The sequence below is a fragment of the Myotis daubentonii genome, chromosome 2 (genome assembly GCF_963259705.1).
Source record: "Myotis daubentonii chromosome 2, mMyoDau2.1, whole genome shotgun sequence".
NCBI classification, from domain to species: Eukaryota; Metazoa; Chordata; class Mammalia; order Chiroptera; family Vespertilionidae; genus Myotis; species Myotis daubentonii.
The window spans coordinates 16,983,225-17,003,705 of record NC_081841.1 but is presented as its reverse complement, the minus strand read 5'-3'; the positions used below and the strand labels follow the sequence as shown (position 1 = coordinate 17,003,705).

At 42.1% G+C, this 20,481-nt stretch overlaps 1 protein-coding gene across 5 annotated transcripts in view; it reads right to left on the bottom strand.

The window, feature by feature from the left end:
* Positions 1-20,481, bottom strand: part of ANKS1B (ankyrin repeat and sterile alpha motif domain containing 1B) — an 827,013-nt gene that overhangs the window by 576,568 nt on the left and 229,964 nt on the right. For all 5 annotated transcript variants that reach the window (XM_059681894.1, XM_059681893.1, XM_059681896.1 and 2 more), the window contains exon 10: positions 6,487-6,652. In XM_059681894.1, the coding sequence (XP_059537877.1) occupies positions 6,487-6,652 (166 nt within the window). The remainder of the gene's footprint in view (positions 1-6,486; positions 6,653-20,481) is intronic.

The window sequence follows — 20,481 nt, the reverse complement described above, 5'->3', positions numbered from 1 at the left end:
TCCAGAGGGTACCATGAATGACATCATAAAAAGTCTATTTTCCTAACATAATCACTTTAAAGAGTCTGTTGTATTTTTAGAAATATTATTCTGCAATTCATGTTATTCATATATTGTGTAAGTAAAATTAATCTGAGGGGAAAGGAGTATAATTTGCTTTTTGTTTAGGGTATTATTTTCCACATATAGCCAAATTCCACCAATTTAAGCAAACTGAGATGACTACATTTTCAAATTGGTCAACTGTTTCTATGGGTGATTTCCCTGCAGGTACTGCTGCCCTAGTCTCCTCTCTTCACCCCTCTATAAACTAACATTGGGTTAAAAATGTACCGAGTGCCAGTCTGCTTTACTAAATGGCTAAGTCAGCACATAACAAATGCCAAATAAATAATTGCTGTTTGATAAAAATGGCTCTTATCAGCAAGGCCAGTATTTATATGTAAAAGAATGATTCCAACGGGCTTAAAAACATTTGCTCTCTTAAATGAGTTAAACATACCCACAGAAATTATGTTGAAATTACTCACTTGCTAAGCAGAGATAAACATTAGTCCTGGTCCAGTCGGAATTCTTTTAGTTTCAAAACTTTGGCACTAAAATTCAAAAAGCCTCACCATTCATTTCAAAAAATATTTTGGTATGCAGAAGTTACAGAATCACCATCAAAATGATCCATTTCAGGGTAGTGGTGGAAGTGTAGTGGGGGGGGGGGGGATTATTCACCAGATGACCTTTCCATTTCAAGTTGACCACAGCCAGTAAGCACATTAGCAAATTGCATCGAGGTAACCAAGATCCACACTATCCTGGCATGTACCTATGATTGTGTTCTTTTTTTTTTTTTATCAGAGATCATCTATTCTCTTCCAACAAGATTGGAAACAGTGTTGCTGCAAATTGCTCATTAATCAAAATGGATTTATTGAGCATCCATAGTGTGCAAAGCCCGTACTAAGTGATTCAAAATAACAGGTTGCCTAGTTACCATAAAATAGAAATATTCCCCTGTGAAGGTTAAAATTAAATGAAAAGCAGATAAGAAAACATTATCTTTGATGGCATCTGACTACTTCATAAGGGCTTTTTCTGCCATTACAGCCATTTTCTTTTAAAGATAATGGTCATTCATTCATTCACTCATTTGATTATTCATTCATTTATGCAACTGAGTCACCACTGTGATTATATGCGGTTCTTTTTTCCTGATACAATAAGGGAAAAATATGATTCAATATTGACTGCATAAATATGAGTCTCAGACAGCAAATTACCCAGGAAGTACTGGACTTCTGTTATCCTTTATTTAATGAGCCTGGTACTACAGCAATATCATGTCTTACTCTGTGTAAAATCTGCAGTCATTAGTTAAGATGCACCTTGGGAAAAGCATCCCTCATGTTCTGGTTGGACTGCAAAACTTCGTTGAATATAGCCTTACTAATAAGGTGCTTCATATTTAAATCAAACCAGTGGAAATGCTGAATTTTTTTCCTTGTGGTCAGGGTGAGATAATATTTTGTACTAGCTCATCCTAGTTAATACACGGGGCAGCCCACAGAAAGGTAACTAAGATGCATACTTAACTGTGATTTTCTGAGAAACTGTATATTCTATATCTATGAATGACACTGCCGGGCACAGCCCTGACCTCACACTGCTTAGCCTCTGAGATAAGCAGGCCAGGCGGAGTCTGCCCTCACATCCCAGGCACCCTCATTCACCCCTCCCTTCTGTGTAGTACTGAGTTTGTGTGCTCAGTTTTGGTCCCCTTGAGCTGCTGTAACAGAGCACTCCCAACTAGGTATTTTAACAGAAATGTATTATCTCACAGTTCTGAAGGCTAGATGCCTGAAATCGAGATTTTGGCAGGGTTGGTGTCTCCTGAGGCCTGCGAGAGAGGTTTTGTTCTGAGCTCTCTCCTTGGTTTTCAGATGTCTCTCTCCACATCATCTTTTCTCTTTCCATATCGCCTGTGGACAAATCTCCCCCTTTTTATAAGCTCACCAGTCATGTTGGATTAGGGCTCATCTAATGACTCTGCTTCAACATAATTATCTCGATAAAGACCCTCTATCCAAACACTCTAAAGGTCACATTTTGAGGTACTAGAATGTGAATTGGATTCCATAAAAAGGAGAGGGGGAGCACAATTTAACCATAACAGTCCCTCTAAATATCTGATCATCCCTTCATCATATCTCTTTCCTAACTCTTCCCTTCCTCCTTCTCTCCTTCTCTCTCTCTCTCTCTCTCTCTCTCTCTCTCTCTCTCTCTCTCTCTCTCTCTCTCTCTCTCTCTCCCTCTCTCTCTTCTTCAGAATCCAGTTCTTGTGTGTGTAGAGATCCCCATTTTATCTGTAAGCCTATGTCATTTTATCCAACACAACTAACCGAAACTATAAAACACATTCCCTAACATGTAACACTTTAGTTCCCTTGGCTACTTATTTCACAGATGTCGGAATCCCTAAGGCAGGAAGGGATGAGCTTCACTCTCAGCTTTGTCCCTCTTCCCTCAGGGCTGCCATTGCGTCTGTCCTGGCCTCCATCATTTCTTTCTGAGACTGCACATTGATCTCCTCATTAATCCTCTTGCCTCTCGTCTCATCTCTGTCCAATCTATTCTCCACATTGCTTCCAGAGAGTCATTTTAAAACAAAAACCTATCACGTCACATCCCCACTTACAGTCTGTCAGTGATTTGCTCCTGCTGTGGGGTAAGGCCCAAACTTCTGCATGCCACTCTTGTTATTATGCATTTTCCCTAAGAGCATTCCCTAGCCTGGGGGACATACAAGTCCCTCTCATCCACCCAACTCTTCCTTCTTTGAGGCTCAGATCAGGCAGCAGCTCCCTCAATAAGCTTCCACTCACTCTCCTACCCTCCCATGAAAACCTCATGTTTACCTCTCTCATTGTACTTATTACCCATAATTTTAACACATTCTAAGCTCCTAAAGATCAAGATTTGTACCTTTCACTCTGTTTCCTCTGCAACATGTAGTGCAATGTCTAGAACACAAGAGGCACTCAATAAATGCATGCTGAGTGGATGAGGAACTGGAGGGTAGTTACCCACCCAGTTCAATCTGAGTGCCTTTAAAAGACTCAGATGCATCAAGAGGTGTCTCCATATAAAAAAGTCCTACTTTCAGTCAATACAGGACTTAGTAACAAAGGAAAAACATCCATAACTCCCTGAGAAGTCAGTAACTCCCTAATACAGTGATGGCGAACCTATGACACGCGTGTCAGAGGTGACACGCGAACTCATTTTTTGGTTGATTTTTCTTTGTTAAATGGCATTTAAATATATAAAATAAATATCAAAAATATAAATCTTTGTTTTACTATGGTTGCAAATATCAAGAAATATCTATATGTGACACGGCACCAGAGTTAAGTTAGGGTTTTTCAAAATGCTGACACGCTGAGCTCAAAAGGTTCGCCATCACTGCCCTAATAGGTAGGTAACTTCCCTGAGTTCATCAGCTTAGTTAGTTGGCCCTGAGAGTCCAAGGAAAAACTAAGGAAGAGGCATAGCAGAGTGAGAGACTTGGAAGTAACTGGATCCATGAAAAACCTAAGCTACAGGTTAATGGAATCAAGAGGAAGAGGACGCAAGCTGTTTCCCATCCAGCCAGAAGACAGGTATGCCGACGCTCTCTTCACCCTGCTATGGTGCTCATGGAGGCAAATTCTGTGGATTTCCAGATAAGGTTCCATCTATAATTGGAACAGAAACTGCTCTGACTTGTATTCATCCCTATTCCTAACATTAAAAATAAAATTTCTTCCATTCTAATACTTGACTCCCTCACCCCTAGAAATTCATAGTCACAGCCCAAAGGTCACTCTAGGCCAGTGATGGTGAACCTATGACACGTGTGTCAGAGGTGACATGCGAACTCATTTTTTTGGTTGATTTTTCTTTGTTAAATGGCATTTAAATATATAAAATAAATATCAAAAGTATACATCTTTGTTTTACTATGGTTGCAAATATCAAAAAATTTCTATATGTGACACGGCACCAGAGTTAAGTTAGGGTTATTTTCAAAATGCTGACACGCCGAGCTCAAAAGGTCACCATCACTGTTCTAGGTACTGTGGGCCAGCCTCACTTCTACATCTGAAAAAGCCACGGGACTGTGACCAATAATTATGAATTAAGCCTGGGTCAGTTAGGCAAACTGACTGCTTTTATACTGAATCCAGATGACTGAACACAATTGAGGAAAATCATATTCATGCAAATTAATTCTTAACCCACTCAGTTACTGTGGGATTTGTAATCTCCAAATGTGGCTACAAGAACATATTCTTATAAAATAACTTTATTTTTTAATATATTATATTTTATTGATTTCAGAGAAGAAGGAAGAGGGAGAGAGAGAAACATCAATGAGAGAGGATCATTGATCAACTGCCTCCTACAATCCCCCTACTGGGGATTGAGCTCACAATCCAGGCATGTGCTCTGACTGGGAATCAAACCGTGACCTCCTGGTTCATAGGTCGACGTTCAACCACTGAGTTGCACTGGCCATGCTCTTATAATGTAACTTTAGTAATACATTTCCTTAAAGGGTCGGGGAAGATTAAATTACCTCCACTTAAATAAAGGCAGCCTCTTAACTACAATGAAATTGATGTTGTCTTTGAGGCTAAGTCATAAAATGTCATACCTAGAGCTCTGCCTCATTCTCTAAGGATGCTTGCTCTTAGAATCCCATCACATACCATGAGGAAGTCCAAGTTGACCATGTCAGCCATATGAATAAGGATTGACCTTGCGACTGGATGCTCCTGAACCTAGCAACGTTGTCCCAATTGATATCACTTGGAGCAGAAAGAAGTTACCCCTGCCAAGCCCTATCCAAATTGCAGATTTATAAGAAAAATAAATGACTGTTGCTTTAACGCACTAAGTGTTGGGGTGGCTTATTATGCAAAAATCAATAACAAGAACAGATTATGGTACTTGGAAATGGGGTGCTTTCATATCAAAAATCTGAGTGGCGTTCACTTGGTGATTGGGCAGCAGGACAAGCTGGAAGGGCCTCCCAGTGAGTGACTGAAAAGCTAAATGGCCTTTGGGAGATGATCCATGGAAGCCCAAAGCACTATGAGGAAGCGGTTTGTAAAGCTCAAAGGACAGAAAATGCAATTGGAAGCTCAAGGCAAGGCTTCATGTGTCATGTCATAGTAGAAAGTTTGGCAACATTGACATCTCCGGTAGCATAGAAAATAGCAACTGAACCGAATGACCTCTAGGATCTAGCTAAGGAGATTTCCAGGCAGAATATTTAAAATAGAACAGCTTTTTCTGGCTGCCTATGATAAAATTCAGAGAACTGCTGAGTGGCCTGCTAAAGGAAAAGGAGCCAGGAATTTCTGGGTATAAAAACAAAATTGGTTTCTTTTTTCCAGCAGCTCCACATGACAAAATTAATAATAATAATAATAATAATAATAATAATAATATCTCAAATTAAGAAGGCCAATGATCAAGTCTGGGTGGGAGTACAAAATCATTCCTTAACACCTAAACAAGATCTCAGGAAGAGCCTCATAGAAACTTTAAGCCAAACAGCAAGGCCCTTTAAGGATTTTTAAGGGCATACCTCATAGATCCTCTTGGTTCAACAACAGGACTTCTAAGAATCTCAAGGACATTGTCTCACAGAAGTCACCCAATATTCAGAAGAGCTTATCTGGAATATAAGCTATTGTCTAATGAGGTGTAATATAAATTGAAGCACAAAATGTCCATAAAGTTTTAAAAAGAAATTATATCAGCTTGAACTGGAAGGAACAGAGATAGTACACAATGAAAGATCTTTTGACTGCTCAAATTTTAAAGGCAGGAAACAGGTGAGAAAGACACTAAGCTGTAAATATGGGGGTTTTTTTTATGGAAAAGGAAGAATGACTCAGAGGCTGGAACCTAGAGCCCCAGAGAATAATTTCTATGCATAGGATTGACCCTTAATCAAGGAACTGTGTCTGATTAGCTTCATAATAGCCACAGGCTGTGACTGCTGTGGGCCCTGTTTTCCTTGTGTCTGAATAGGAGGAATGTCAATTGTGGCCTTCCTACGCTTGTTCCACTATTATAAGTTGGGTGTGTAGGAGAGGAGACTGATAAATTATCTCTTTAGGTCATCGCTGCCAAGAGCAAAAGTAATCAAGGACCTGTACCATAAGAACAGTAAGTACCATGGAGAGTCATGCACCTAGGCAGTGTCATTCCTATGAGGCCTCTTGCCAGGAAGTTAAGAGACTTCACATCAAATCCCTCTGACTTACCAGGACTTACTTCAAAATGCAAACAAAACAAAACAAAACAAAACAAAAAAAGAAACAGGTTATCATGATTATATTGGGGAATGTCCATGTTGAAAATATTGTGGGAACTCAAAATATGAATGACATATCTTCACATACACAAGCACGCAGATCAAATTGTAAGACACATTACCAGTTCTTGGGGAAGGGGCTCTTGCAATTTCTAAGGAGCAGGGTTTCTTGGTAACTGCTGTGTCCGTGGGATCACAGAGAAAGTTCTCGTTTTCTGAAGGAAACGTATCCAGAGAAGCAGATGGTACAATTTCCATAGTGTAATTCCTCTTCTTTGGATAGGATTCCTGAAAGGAAGGAGAAAAAATAAAAATAGCTTTGTGATAAAGACACAGCCTGTTTAATTTATAAAAGCTAGGAAAGATAACGGGTTCATCAGCGCTCCCAAAAGTGACTGACAAGGGATGATTCATCTGTTTGAATAAGTTATGCAATCATGTTACTCCAATATTATCAGCAATCTTTTTAGAAGAGTCTTTGCAATTTGGCTCCCCAGGATTTATCACTGAACTAGTAAAGTTCAGAATCTCTTGTCTTGATCTCTCTCTATAATATACTAGTAGCCCGGTGCACAAAATTCATGCACTGGGGTGGGGGGGCCCTCAGTCTGGCCTTCACCCTCTCCAATCTGAGACCCCTCAGGGAATGTCCAACTGCCTGTTTGTGCCCACACTTTTAACAGATAACAGCTCCATTGTTGTTTCTTTCTTATGCTTAAAACCATTGGAATTAGCAGGTATTCAAAGTGTGTATACATTTTGGGGGGACACCCTGTATATCTCTAGTCAGCGGGGAAAGAAACCAACAGCAGATTTGGAACCCCCAGACAGGGAACCTCGCTCACTCCCCACATGTCTCCCCACTTCACTTTCCACCTTCATGGGCAGCAGGAGAATCAACGTTTTCTCTCATTAATTCGGAAAAGCACATCCTGTCACCCGCTGCCCGGCAGGAGTGCGCTAGGCCCCAAGCAAGCAAGGCTCAGTCAGGGCAGCCTTTGATCATGGGTGCTGGCACCCGAAGTGCACATTCCTCCTCTCCAGTCGCCCCGACTATCCCACTGTTTCACTGAGAGGATGGAATTCCTCTCCGCCTCTGGGTTCCTGATCTTGAACGCTGACCGAAGGCACCTCAGCGAGGGCCGCCCGTGCCCACCAGGTGTGTCTGTCTGCACCTGCTCCTGCCTCAGCACCTGCATTAACCCCCTAGAGGTGATCTCGTAGCTGCACTGGCCTCCATGGGAACAGCATCACCACTCCGCCCTCTCACTGTCATCTCACAGGCGCCCACCCTCAGCACCCAGAACACCCAGACACTCTCCAAAGGACGTGAGCGCATCAGAGGGGATGTGTGCACATCCTGTGGGGGTGTTAGGCATGCTGGGTTGATGGAAGTGCGGTGGAGAGGTGGGGAACTTGTGCACGCCTTGGTTTGCAACTGTTGCAGGCGCGGGAGGGTGACAGTGTGCTGGGGGATGTTCGCACGCCGGGGGGGGGGGGGGCGGGGGGGGGGGATGTGCACACGGGAGGCCTCTGGCTTTGCAGATCCGCAAACCCCCGTGGTGCGGCCAGGAGGACATCAGTCTGGCCTGCCACAGTGGCTGTCCCTGCGATCCTGCACCTTCTGGGCCAGGAGGCGTATCTTGCGCAGCCACTCCTGGGCACTGATGGCCTGCAGGCGCTACTTCAGCTCAGCCTGCAGGCTCTGCTTGGCGTGCTCACAGCTGTCACCACCGCCATGTGAGGAGTACAGGCCACCCTCCGCTGGCCTGCCTCCCCTGTCCAGAGGCTCTCTGCGCTGCTCACCTGCCCAGAGTGACTGGGGCTGGGCGGAAGCCAGGCATCCTTCCCTGCCCAACCCCAACCAATCAGCCCCTGTGCGAGCTGCCGCCCCGCTGGGAAGGGTCACGGATACCGGTCCCGGGACCGCAGACAGCCTCAAGCACTGCCCCGCGCCCGGCAGGGTCACAGATCTGTGTCTTGGTCCTGTGGACAGCCTCAAGCGCTGCCCCCGCCTGGCAGGGTCACAGATCTGTGTCTTGGTCCTGTGGACAGCCTCAAGCGCTGCCCCCGCCTGGCAGGGTCACAGATCCAGGACCCGGGACCACGGACAGCCTCTAGCACTGCCCGCCCCCCCACCTGGCAGGGTCACAGATCCGGGTCCCGGGACGGCAGACAGCCTCCCGCAGTGCCCTCCACCCAGCAGGGACACGGATCCGGGTCCCAGGACCGCGGACAGCCTCCCGTGGTGACCCTGCCTGCCAGGTCACGGATCCGGGTCCCAGACCGCAGACAGCCTCAAGCGCTTCCCCCCACCCGCCAGGTCACGTATCTGCGTCCCAGACCGCGGACAGCCTCAAGCACTGCCCCCCGCCCGGAAGGGTCACAGATCCGGTCCAAGACTGCGGACAGCCTTGCCCTCTGCCAACCGCCTTCAGTATGCAAATTAGCCGCCATCTTGTTGCTTCAGGGTGGGGGTCCCGCTTGGGTGCCTGGCCAGCCTGGATGAGGGGATAATGGCTGTTTGCAGCTGGTCACACCCCCTTCAGGGTGGGGGTCCCCACTGGGGTGCCTGGCCAGTCTGGGTGAGGGGCTGAGGGCCGTTTTCAGGCTGGGGGGCGACTGAAGCTCCCAACCTCTCCTTTTTTTCTTTTTTCTTTTTAATTCTGGGATTTATTTACTTTCTGTCACTGGAGCTGAGAGCCGACTTTAGCTCTGAGGCCCGGCTGCAGCTGCTGAAAGCAGGTATCTGGGTTTGTTCTATAATTGAAACAATGTTGCGGTCCTGCTGGCTGAAGCCTGGCTGGCTGAAAGCAGGTTTCTGGGGTTTGTTTAGCTTCTATAATTGCAACATTGTTTCAGAGTGCAAGCTCAGAGGCTGGCAGCGGCAGGCGGGGAACCTTAGCTTCCTCCATCACTGGAGCAAGCAAGCCTCCTGTTTGCTTCAGCTGCCTGGCTGCCGGCCACCATCTTGGTTGGCAGTTAATTTGCATATTGCCCTGATTAGCCAATGGGAAGCATGTCGGTATGGTTAATTACCATGTTTGTCTATTATTAGATAGGATGTCTATTTTCTAGCTGTGGCCTAAACTGTTGTTTAATGAACAGTCATTCCCAAGACTCTACTCCTTTGCCTGCTTCCTGGAGATAGGCATGAGACTCAGTTTTGGTCAGTTGGATATAAGGGGACGTTTGCTGGAAGAGTTCTGAAAAACTATCTTCCCCAGAGAAAAGAAATGCAAGGAGGCTGCTTCAGAGCCTCAGCCCTCAGGTTCCTCTGTCTGGATGCTTTTTTGATGCCCGGTGCTAGGGCAGGGACATTGTAACCATAAGGCAATAAGCCTAAAGTTAAAAAGGTAACAGGTCAATGACAACAACAGAAGAATAAAAAGAGCTTGGGCCCTTGATGTCATCACTGAGCTACTCAAGTAGCCCAGGACCAGTTTCCCCAGGCTTCTTAAATAACTAATAAAGTTCCTAATGCTTGAGCCATTGCAATGTGGGTTTTCTGCCATTTCGAGGTAAAAGCATTCCCACATAACACACTAGTATTTTTCATGGTGAATAATCTTAACTAATATACTAAGGTTACTCCTTGCAAGTTAGAATAAAATTAAGGCCCAACTCTACTAGTATATTACTGATTCTTCACTATATTCTAAAAATTAGAATTATTTCATTTTACAAGATCTTAATTTCTTGTATAGACATTAACTGAGCATCAGATATTTATTGGGCATCATCACATACAGCTAGGACTATGCTATTCGCAGATTTTTTAAAACTAATAAGAAATAATCCTTGCCCTCAGAAAGGTCACAGTTTACTAGAGGAAAATAAAACCAGATTATCTGCATTGTGGATTTAACAATTAACCATGTTTCGTTTTTGATATCGGTTACCTTTGTATAGTATAATTCACTATCAAAAGAAAAAGCCAAATAAGAAAAAAATAATAATTTCAAAAAAATTTTCCAAGACATATCCAAGGGTTGGTAAAGATGTAGCACAAGCTCCTATTTTTCCCCTATAATATTTACAGTACCGAGAGTAAGTAGTCAAGGTCAGTGCAATTGCTTTCGGACCATACCAGACCCTCACACATCAAAGAGTCAATTATGTTCACTCTACTCTACTGAAAGCAGGAAATTGGGAGTAATTTATTTTTAACAACAAAGGGTGACAAAACAGAAAGCGTCCAGAGGAAAGCAATCAGGATGGCATGTGATTTAAAAACCATGTCACAGAAGATATGATGAAAGGGCTGCAGCGTTCCAACCCAGAGGAGCCTGACAGCAGGCGACAGTGCTCTCAGCATGTCTGAAAGGCTGCCTCTCAAGAACTATCCCACAAAGTGGGGAAGGGGAGAGGTTGCTGTGGTAGATTAATTCCAATATTCTTAAAGGCAGAACAGCCCGGCAGGTGTGACTCAGTGGTTGAGCATCGGCCAATGAACCAGGAGGTCACAGTTCGACTCTAGATCCAGATGGGGGCACACACCTGTGTTTCCCCCAGTAGGGGGGAGGCAGCTGCAAGATGATTCTCTCTCATCATTGATGTTTCTATCTCTCTCTCCCTCCCCCTCTTCTCTGTGAATAAAAACATATTTTTTTTTAAAAGGCAGAACAAAGATGGATATTTACAAGTCAAGAAGGGCAAATGTGGGTCAATACAAAAAGGAATTTTCTATGAATTGATAATATTGTTTATCTTTTGGTTAAGTTGGAAATCTGTGTTTATAAAGAATTATGAGCATTTTAAAGGCCTTGAAAAACACTCTGAAATCTAACCACATGGAATGAGTTAGTTTGCTTTCCTCTTAAAAAGAAAGGATATACACTTATTAGAGAAATATTAAAAACCATAAAGAAAAGAAAAAAAAACACACATTGTACCCAGCATGCTCAGATAATTAACAGTAACATTTTGGTGGTGATGCACTCTGACTGCTTCCCTCTGTAAATATGTATGTAGACATGCGGGTGTGGGCAAATGGGAGAACAAATATTTTAAACAATAACAAAGAGCCTCCTATGGAAGGACCATCATTTCTCAGTGGAATAAAAGTCTGAAGTACGCGATTTCCTTATGGAAAGCGAGAGCCCTAAGGAAGGATATGGTAAAACAAAAATAGGGAAACTTATGCTTTTGCAATCATATTGTCAAGAAAGAAGGGCATTCAACAAAATACCTGACAAGTATCTCCCAAAAGAGAATGGATATGTGAGATGATTAAAATTGAATGTGGCCACTACTCTGTTGAAGAGATAGAATATTACCCTCGGAACTCGCCCCCTTCCCATGTCCCCCTTCCCATCCCACCCCACCCTCCCCACCAACGCTTAATCCTGTTGTGAACTTTGTTCATAATGCCCTGGATGGTTGTTAAAATTTAACCCTCTTTCCTTACAGAGGGAAACTTGGATTTTGATTCACAGGTTAAGTGCCCACGTACTCTTGATGGTAAATCCTGGTAACAGACCAGAGGAATTAAAAGAACTGGCTCAACAATTTGGGACTGGCCTTCAAGGCTCCATTGTACCTCGTCTAGCAAAAGCGGGCTCTAATCTAGATAGCAGTTTGCTTTCTCCTTGATATTCAGACTCCATCTTTATTCTAATGCCCAGTTCCAGGATCTCAAATGTGTTCCCGTGCTTGCTTTGTTTTAACAGCAGCATGCCTAAGTCTGTGTTCTCTGACTGGTGTTTGCCGGCTCTCATCCGAGGGACCAAGAATCCTTTCCCTGAATCCTAACCAGGTCCCTAAGGCCCTGAATTCCTCACTGTATACCTCCTGACCGCGTGTGAATCTATCATGCCTAGACGTACTTGGTTGGCTTCATCCCACCTGCTACAGTTGATTGCACAATGTGTGGATCAAATAGTACTTCTTCAAAAAGATACATACTGAAAACACTGAGTAAACTAAAAGAACATTATGTCCCCCCAAGAAAAAAATAAACAATTAGCCACTGAAAGTCTACAATATATGTTTTCACAGGTTGCTTAAACCGTGTTCCTATAAAAGTTTAAAATCATCAGGGGTAGACGAAATCTAACAAGTCAAAGTTTCTTAGTGACTAAAATAAGGTCATATCATCTGGTACAGAAATGAGTTATAAAAATTCAATATGGGGGGATATAGATTAGCAATACCATGAAAAGACTTAGTAGTTACAGCTCACAGAATGAGTCAGCGTGTGTAATACACCAGTTAAAGACATAATGTGACACTGGCTGATTTAATACGAGTATGATATTTGGACTAGAGAAAGTGACAGCCCTCCCTTCCTCTGCTAATTAGAATTGGGGATGATCTGATTTAGTAATTTCATAAAAGACAGATTAGCAGTATTATGTTGATCATCCTTTGCAAGGTAGTCCTTTGCCCTCTGACTTATGAAAACCCTTGGCAACAACCAGGGAGCCAGGTATGGGTGCAGCTGTTTCTCAAAAATACCAATGAGGTAGCTTTATATTAGAAATATGGTGACTCAGAGGCTTTTCTAGACAACTTTGACAAGGTATCTCTGAGAACTTGCCTCTAACGCAGCTCTATTCTTAACCACATGGAGGAAACTGAAGCCATTTAACCAACACAGCAGGGAGACCACACCAGAGCCCTCAGCTGGCAGGTACTGGGGCCCACATTTGAGCAGGTGCAAAGACCAAATGGACTATTTTAGCTGGACATGGATAAGGAAAGTGTTGAGTGTCAAACCCATGTCATGTGAGAAAAGATTGAAGAAAGGGTGCAGGGACACATGTATCACAAGTACTTGAAAAGCAGAAGGGTGAAGCCAATTGTTCTCTAAGGGGGACGAATGTGCAGATGGAGAGATGGTAACAAGGAGACAGATTTCAGCTCAAGATGAGCTTTCTAAAAATTAGAGCTTCCAGGTGCAAAACTGGCTGCTTAGCAGATAGCAAGTTCCCTGCCACTGGAAGTCTTCAAGCCCAATGTGATCAACACAAGACATCTCCTGAGAACAGAAGATGGTGGTTTGGCTGAAATGAGCCTTAAGATGGTAATTAAGTAAGAAGATGGGAATAGAAGTATGTGTCAGCATAAGTTACAAGCTACCTGTATACTTTTGCTGCTTCCTGAATTCTTTTTCTGATAATGAGAAAAGTAATACTAACACAAGGAAGTATGAGTTTATGACTCTCTCAAAGTTAGTGATGACTCACAATTTCAAATGACTCAAAACAGGTGAAAGCTTTTGGAGGTGGTTTTAATGCTCTGACATGTCCTTCAATATAAAGAAATTATACCCTGAAGACTTACACTGACATTTAAATAGGAAGGCTATACCATAAATGTGAAATACTAAGGAAATTATGAGGAGAGTCTTTAAGTGGGTGGGAAGAGATCATCCTGAATTATCCACTTATAAGTGAAGGAGAAAAGGGGAGTCAGTGTCAGAGTGATAAGCATGAGAGATTTGACTGGCCATGGCTGGCTTTGAGAATGAAAGGACTAAAGCTCATAGAAGCTAGAAAAGGCAAGAAGATAAATTCTTCCCTAGAGTTTCCAGAAAAAATGCAGCCCCACAAACAGCCCTATACACACCATGAATTTAGCTTAGTGGGACCCATCCTCTATTTCTAGAACCATAAATTAATAAAGTTATGTTTTTTTAAGCTACTAAGTGTGTGGTAATTAGTTACCACAGCAATAGAAAACGGACAGGGTAAAACCAGCAGAAGCCATCACATAGGGAGGCAACAGAAACTATTAAAGGCTGAGTGGGGGACATGAAAATTGGAGTCCAGTGGAAAATACACTTTGTTATATTATGACTAGAGGCCCAGTACACGAAATCGTGTGTGGGTAGAGACCCTAGGCCTACCCTGGGATTAGGGCCATTGTCCGCTCACTTGCCAGTGCCCAGGCCTGCCCCGCCACCGCTCACCGCAGTTCTCCATGGTTCTCCATTTGTCATCCAGTGATCGGAGCTTGTGGGCTGTGGGGAGGGACCAAGAGGTCTGCCTTCCGCCCACTCGCCAGCCCCCAGTCCTGCCCCACTGCCACCCTGGTTCCCCCAAGGTTCCACGTTGGCCATCCAGCTATCGGAGCCTACGGAATGGGGAGAGGGACCAAGAGGTGGTCAATGCACTTTATAGTAACAGGTCAATCAGTCGTTCCAATTGTTACACTTTTATGGTTACTGGCCCTTTATTATATAGGATATGATTCAATATTTTAAAGATAGTGACTTTTTTTCACTTTCACTTAGTCTTAAATGTAATGCAGTACTACTGGAACAGAGTTTCCCTCCCACTCTATCTTGGATCTTGACAAGTAATTCTGAAGTGAATTTGGAAAAATAAATGTGCACGATAGCCAGGTTATCAATCTGAAGAGAGAAAAGTATTGGGGCGATACAGATCAGCCTTTACCAGACATTTAAATAAATTACAAATGGCTGGGATATAATAATTAAAAGGCAATAGAATAGAAGAGAGAATTTTAAAAAGCAAAGCTCAATGTTTGTGGAAATTTATTATATTACTAGGGGCCCGGTGCACGAAATTCGAGCACTGGGTGTGTGTGGGGGGGAGTGTCCCTCAGCCCAGCCTGCCCCCTCTCACATACTGGGAGCCCTCAGGCGTTGACCCCTATCACTCTCCAATTGCAGGATCGGCCCCTTGCCCAGGCCTGATGCCTCTGGCCTAGGCGTCCGGCCCGAGCAGCGGGAACCTGCAGTGGCAGCGGGGGGGGGGGGGGGGGGGGCGCCGCGATCACGCGGGCTCCGCCCCTGCTCCTGCAGGATGCCTCTGACTGAGGCGTCAGCCTGGGCAGTGGGGACCCACAGCTGCAGCCGGCCCCATGATCGTGGGCTCCGCTTTAGGCCCAGGCAAGGGACCCCTAGCTCCTGGGACTGCCAGCTTCGACCGTGTCCAGCTCCCATCGCTGGCTCCACCCCTACTTCCTGCTATCACTGGCCAGGGCGGAAAAGGCACCTGATTCTCCCCAGGGCCGCCTTTGCCCTGCCCCCCAGCTCTTAGCTCCCCCCTGGGTTTCCGATCACTGTCAGTGGCAGGGGGCTTCTTCCTGCTTTCCCTTTCGCCTCCCTGCATTGTGCCTACATATGCAAATTAACCGCCATCTTGTTGGCAGTTAACTGCCAATCTTAGTTGGCAGTTAATTTGCATATAGCCCTGATTAGCCAATGAAAAGGGTAGCTCGTACGCCAATTACCATTTTTCTCTTTTATTAGTGTTGATGAAAGTGTTAGGTCAAATCAGTAGAGAAAGAATAGATTATGTAATAGTTGCCAGTGAGATAACTGACTAGTCATCTGGAAAGAAAGAATAAAGCTAAATAAATACTTCATTTCTTATATGAAAATAAATTCCAGAAAATATTTAAATAAAAAATAAATAAACTTGTAATAATAATCTCAAAATAGGAATAACCTCTGACTAGGAGGGATAACCAGATGCATAACCAGAACTGTAGAAAAAAAAATGATAAATTTGAGTACATGTAAATATTTCTATAAAGCCACTAAGATTCCAAATATTGAGACAAATGACAGATTTGGGGAAATTCTATGACAAAGGGTAAATATCTTTATTATATCAAGAGAATTAAAAATTGAGATGAAAGAGATCATTATCTTAAGGGAAAAGGCGGGCAAAGGATAGGAGCAGTTCATTTTCTTATCTGAACAGATGCTTGATCTCATTTATAATTAAACTAGAGGCCCGGTGCGTGAATTCATGCACTGGTGGGATCCCACAGCCTGGTCTGTGGGGATCAGGCCAAAACCGGCTCTCCAACATCCCCGAAGGGTCCTGGATTGTGAGAAGGCAATTCTCGGGTGACGCACCCCTGAATCGGGCTCCCTCCTCTGTGGTTCCGGGTTCATCACCCAAGAACCGCAGCTGCCAAGTCACTGCAGCTCGGCAGCTCCTGCATTGAGTGTCTGCCCCCTGGTGGTCAGTGCACATCATAGCTACCAGTCGGACGGTTGGACGGTCACTTAGGCTTTTATATATAGGGATGTAAATAAATTAAAGTAACACATCATACACCATTCTTGATCAAGTTGCTATAAATAACAGATAGTGTTAGTGACAATATGGAAAAATGGGTACCATTAGGTGAAGTGTGAATTGGTTTAAGCCTCTTTTAGGCTAACTTGTCAATTGTTACAAAAGACCTTTAGGAAGCAGATCTTGAGATAGCAACAACTTTTAGAGCTTTGCCATGATAAAAATGTTCTTCCTTCACCTGCAAACAGATGGATGGATAAAGTGCCATCATTATTCCTAGAGCATGGTACTGCAAGGCACTATTTATATGCACTCCATAATTATCACTCTTACGCTCTAGAAAATTATGTGCACTTGCTACTTTTAAAATATTTTTTATTAAATTTACTGGAGTAACTTTGGTTAATAAAATTATATAGGTCTCAAGTGTACAGTTCTATAATACATTGTCTGCATATTGATTATGTGTTTATCACCCACATAAATTTCCTTCTGTCACCATATATTTGACCCCCTTTATCCTTTACTCTCTCCCTATACCCTGCTTCCCCTCTGGTAACCACATAATGTTGTCTGTGTCTATGAGTTTTCACTTGTTTATTTGCCTTGTTTGTTCATTTGTTGCTTTCAGTTTTCTATCCCACATGTGAGTGAAAGCATATGGTTCTTGACATTTTCCATCTGATTTATTTTGCTTAGCATAATATTCTAAGATCTTTTAAACCTTCTATTAAATAATGAAATGGAGGGAGGGTATGTTAAGGGAAGCTTGCCTCTTAGTGTCATGAATGAGAAAAGTTGTGATCAGATCTTACCAATATCAATCATCTGTGTTCTAAATAGGTGTCAGGATATTTTCCCCTCCAGAAAATATTACCAATTAATGTCTGTGGAGCTTGATTATTAGTTAAACCTTTCTTGATCAGGCACTTCAAAGTTGGAGGTGTCAATTAAACATTTGAAATCACAACAGAAATCTCACCAGCAAAGCGCTGAGAAAACAATGTAAGTACCACCTAACAAACATTACTTTGAGTATGTTATGGATTGAGTTGTGTCTCCCAAAATTCAGGTGTCAGAGTCCTATCCCCACTACCTCAGAATGTGATCTTACTTGGAAATATGGTTGTTGTATATGTAATTAGCTAAATTAAGATGAAGCCGATAAAGAGGGGAAATTTAAAATAGGCATGTACACAGAAACATGTATATAGTGAAGATCGAAGTTATGCCACCACAAGCTAAGGAATGCCAAAGATTGCCAGCAAACCACAGTCCTTAGAAAGAATCAACCCTACACATTCCTTCATCTTGGACTTCAAGCCTCTGCGCTGTCGAGACAATAAATTTGTGTTGTTTAAGCCACCCAGTTGGTGGTACTTTATTAAAGAAGCTTAGCGAACTAATACAGGGTAAAAAAATAAATCAAAGGAACTGGCTGAAAAACACTTTTGACTAATCTCTTTTTAGTGTTCAAAATCTTTACTCCTTGGAAAATAACTAGTAATTAACCAGGGGCTAGCAAGGGAAAGAGGACTATCTCTGTTCTTGATAAAATTCCCAAAAGTATATCAAAATTTTAAGTGCACATACTCTTTTACCCAGGAATTCTATTTCCAGAAATCTTTCCTACAATTACCCACAAATAAAAATAAACATGTATATGTAAGGATGTGTATTGGGCATTGATTATAATAGTAAAGTACTATAAATTATTTTTTAGATTTCTCATTAGGAGACTGTTTAATAACTATAATTCATACAAGGAGGTAATGTAATATAATACAGAGGTGCACAGAACTTTACACTACACAAAGTCTACTTGGATCATTTGTTAATAATTAAAATTTGTGACTTTCCCCCAAATATTTACTAATTCAGAATCTCTGAGAGCAAACCTAGAGATCTATGTTTTACTACTATCCCAAGTCATATTGGTGGAAATGGTTAATGAAAAATATACTTGAAGAATATAATAGTTAAAGAGTGTGGATTCAGAACCCCAGCTCAGCCATTTTTGGCAAAGTTACCTTGGCAAAGTCTCAGTATCCTCATTTGCAAGAATAGAATACTAATACTATCTATTTCATAGGTTTGTTGTTGGTTGTGAATGACATAACAAAATCAATGAAATAAATTTGAAATAAAGTGAAATGAAATTTATAAAGAGCGTAATTTGGTGCCTAAGTTTCTAAATACTCAATAAATGTAGCCATTATTACTATTCAGTCATTCCTCAAAATGAGATACATGTGTAGGTACTGATATGGTGAGATAAAACTAATAAAAGTAAGAACAATAAGTAATGTATGTCCATGTCTGTGCAAAGATAAAATATGTTTGTGTATAATATAGGCATGGACTATTTCTGAAAGGAATGATGAAAAATTTGGTGATCAACATCAGGGAATGAGACTATATTCTCTTGTTTTATTTGGTCTTTTTAAAAAATTTATTTTTATTGACTTCAGAGAGGAAGGGAGAGGGAGAGAGATAGAAACATGAATGATGAGAGAGAATCTCTGATTGGCTGCCTCCTGCACACCCCCTTCTGGGGATCAAGCCCGCAACCTAGGCATGTGCCCAGTCCAGGAATTAAACTGTGACCTCCTGGTTGATAGGTCGATGCTCAACCACTGAGCTAAGCCAGTTTTTTAAAAACTATATATACACATTATTATCAGGAAAAAAAAATCCACAGTCTAAATACCACCTGAGAAAGGTAATGATACCATTTCAAATATAAATGAACTTTGATTTTTACTTCTGGTACTATTGTGCAGAAATGTACATACCGCAGGTAAAACTGAAGATGGTGAAATCCCAGAAATAATCTCCTTAATAAATCACACAAATGCAACTGAAAATATGCCAAATGCCAAGTGAAGCTAAATATGAATCAGCTCAGTACAAATCCACAAGAAAAGACCTAGGTAATCTCCATAAGAAGTCAAAAGAAATAAAACGTAATTCACCAAAAACAAGATGACAAAAAGGAAAACTGCATCATGTGAAACAACCTTGAGACTAAAAGACTAAGAAGTGTATTGTCTGGGAAGCATTAATGACAGTGAAAAAAAGAAGAAAAGAAAACGAAAGAAGCCAAGATTGTTTATATTAAAGGATTTCTGTACAAGGTGAGTAGTCTAACACCTCGTACTCTTTACTGGAAAGAGGCAGAGAACAAATTATGAAAAAAAAATTGATTAATACTGAACAAATAAGGGAGTTAGGAGATAAACCAGGTGTCTATTAGAAAAATACTGAGATTTAACTTAAGTATTGGGAAGACAAAAGGCATCAGCAAGTTCATTAGAACAAAATGCTGAATAGATGCTGGAGTTCCACAGACAAATGCTCAGTGTTGAAGGGTCTAATAATAGTGAGGGGTCCTGCGTGACTGATGTTACTAGGCTTGGAGCCTTTACACCTGATGCTGGTGAATGTGGGACTTAAAGGGCCAGAGGCAAGCCAGATAGGTAGAGTAACAAATACATTGTAAGAGCTCCCAGGATATTAAACCCAGTCACCTAGGCTTGAATTCTTGGAGACATTTGCTTTTTTCCTGTCCACCTTGCTTACTGCTACTGTGAAGAAGTAGGCATCAACTTCCATATAATTTGCACTTCATAATAACCCCTAAACCCTGTATTACTTTTCTATTTTCATAATCACCAAACTAGTTCAAACCTACTGGCTCATACCTATGTTACTTAAATAGCTCCCATCCCTGACTCCACTTCATTTTTACACCAAGGGTTTCTACTATTTTGAATAACAAAACATGTTTTCAAAGTAAAAATTTTCACCAATCCCTACAGGATAATGCTGGGATTAATTTAGGAATTCAGAGAGTACAAATAAATGACTTCCCTGCCCAAATTATAAATGAGAGTCCAGGGGTTGATGGATCTTTTCTGTAAAGGGCCAGATAGTAAATATTTTAGGCTTTTCAGATCTCTGTTGCAACTACTCAATGCTGTTGTTGTAGCAATAAAGCTACACACAACATGTAAATGGCAAAGGGTGGCCAGATTTGGCCTGCAATGAGTCAGATTTGGCCCAGAGACAGCTGTTAGCCAATCCATGAATAAAACAGAAGGTTTAGGCAAA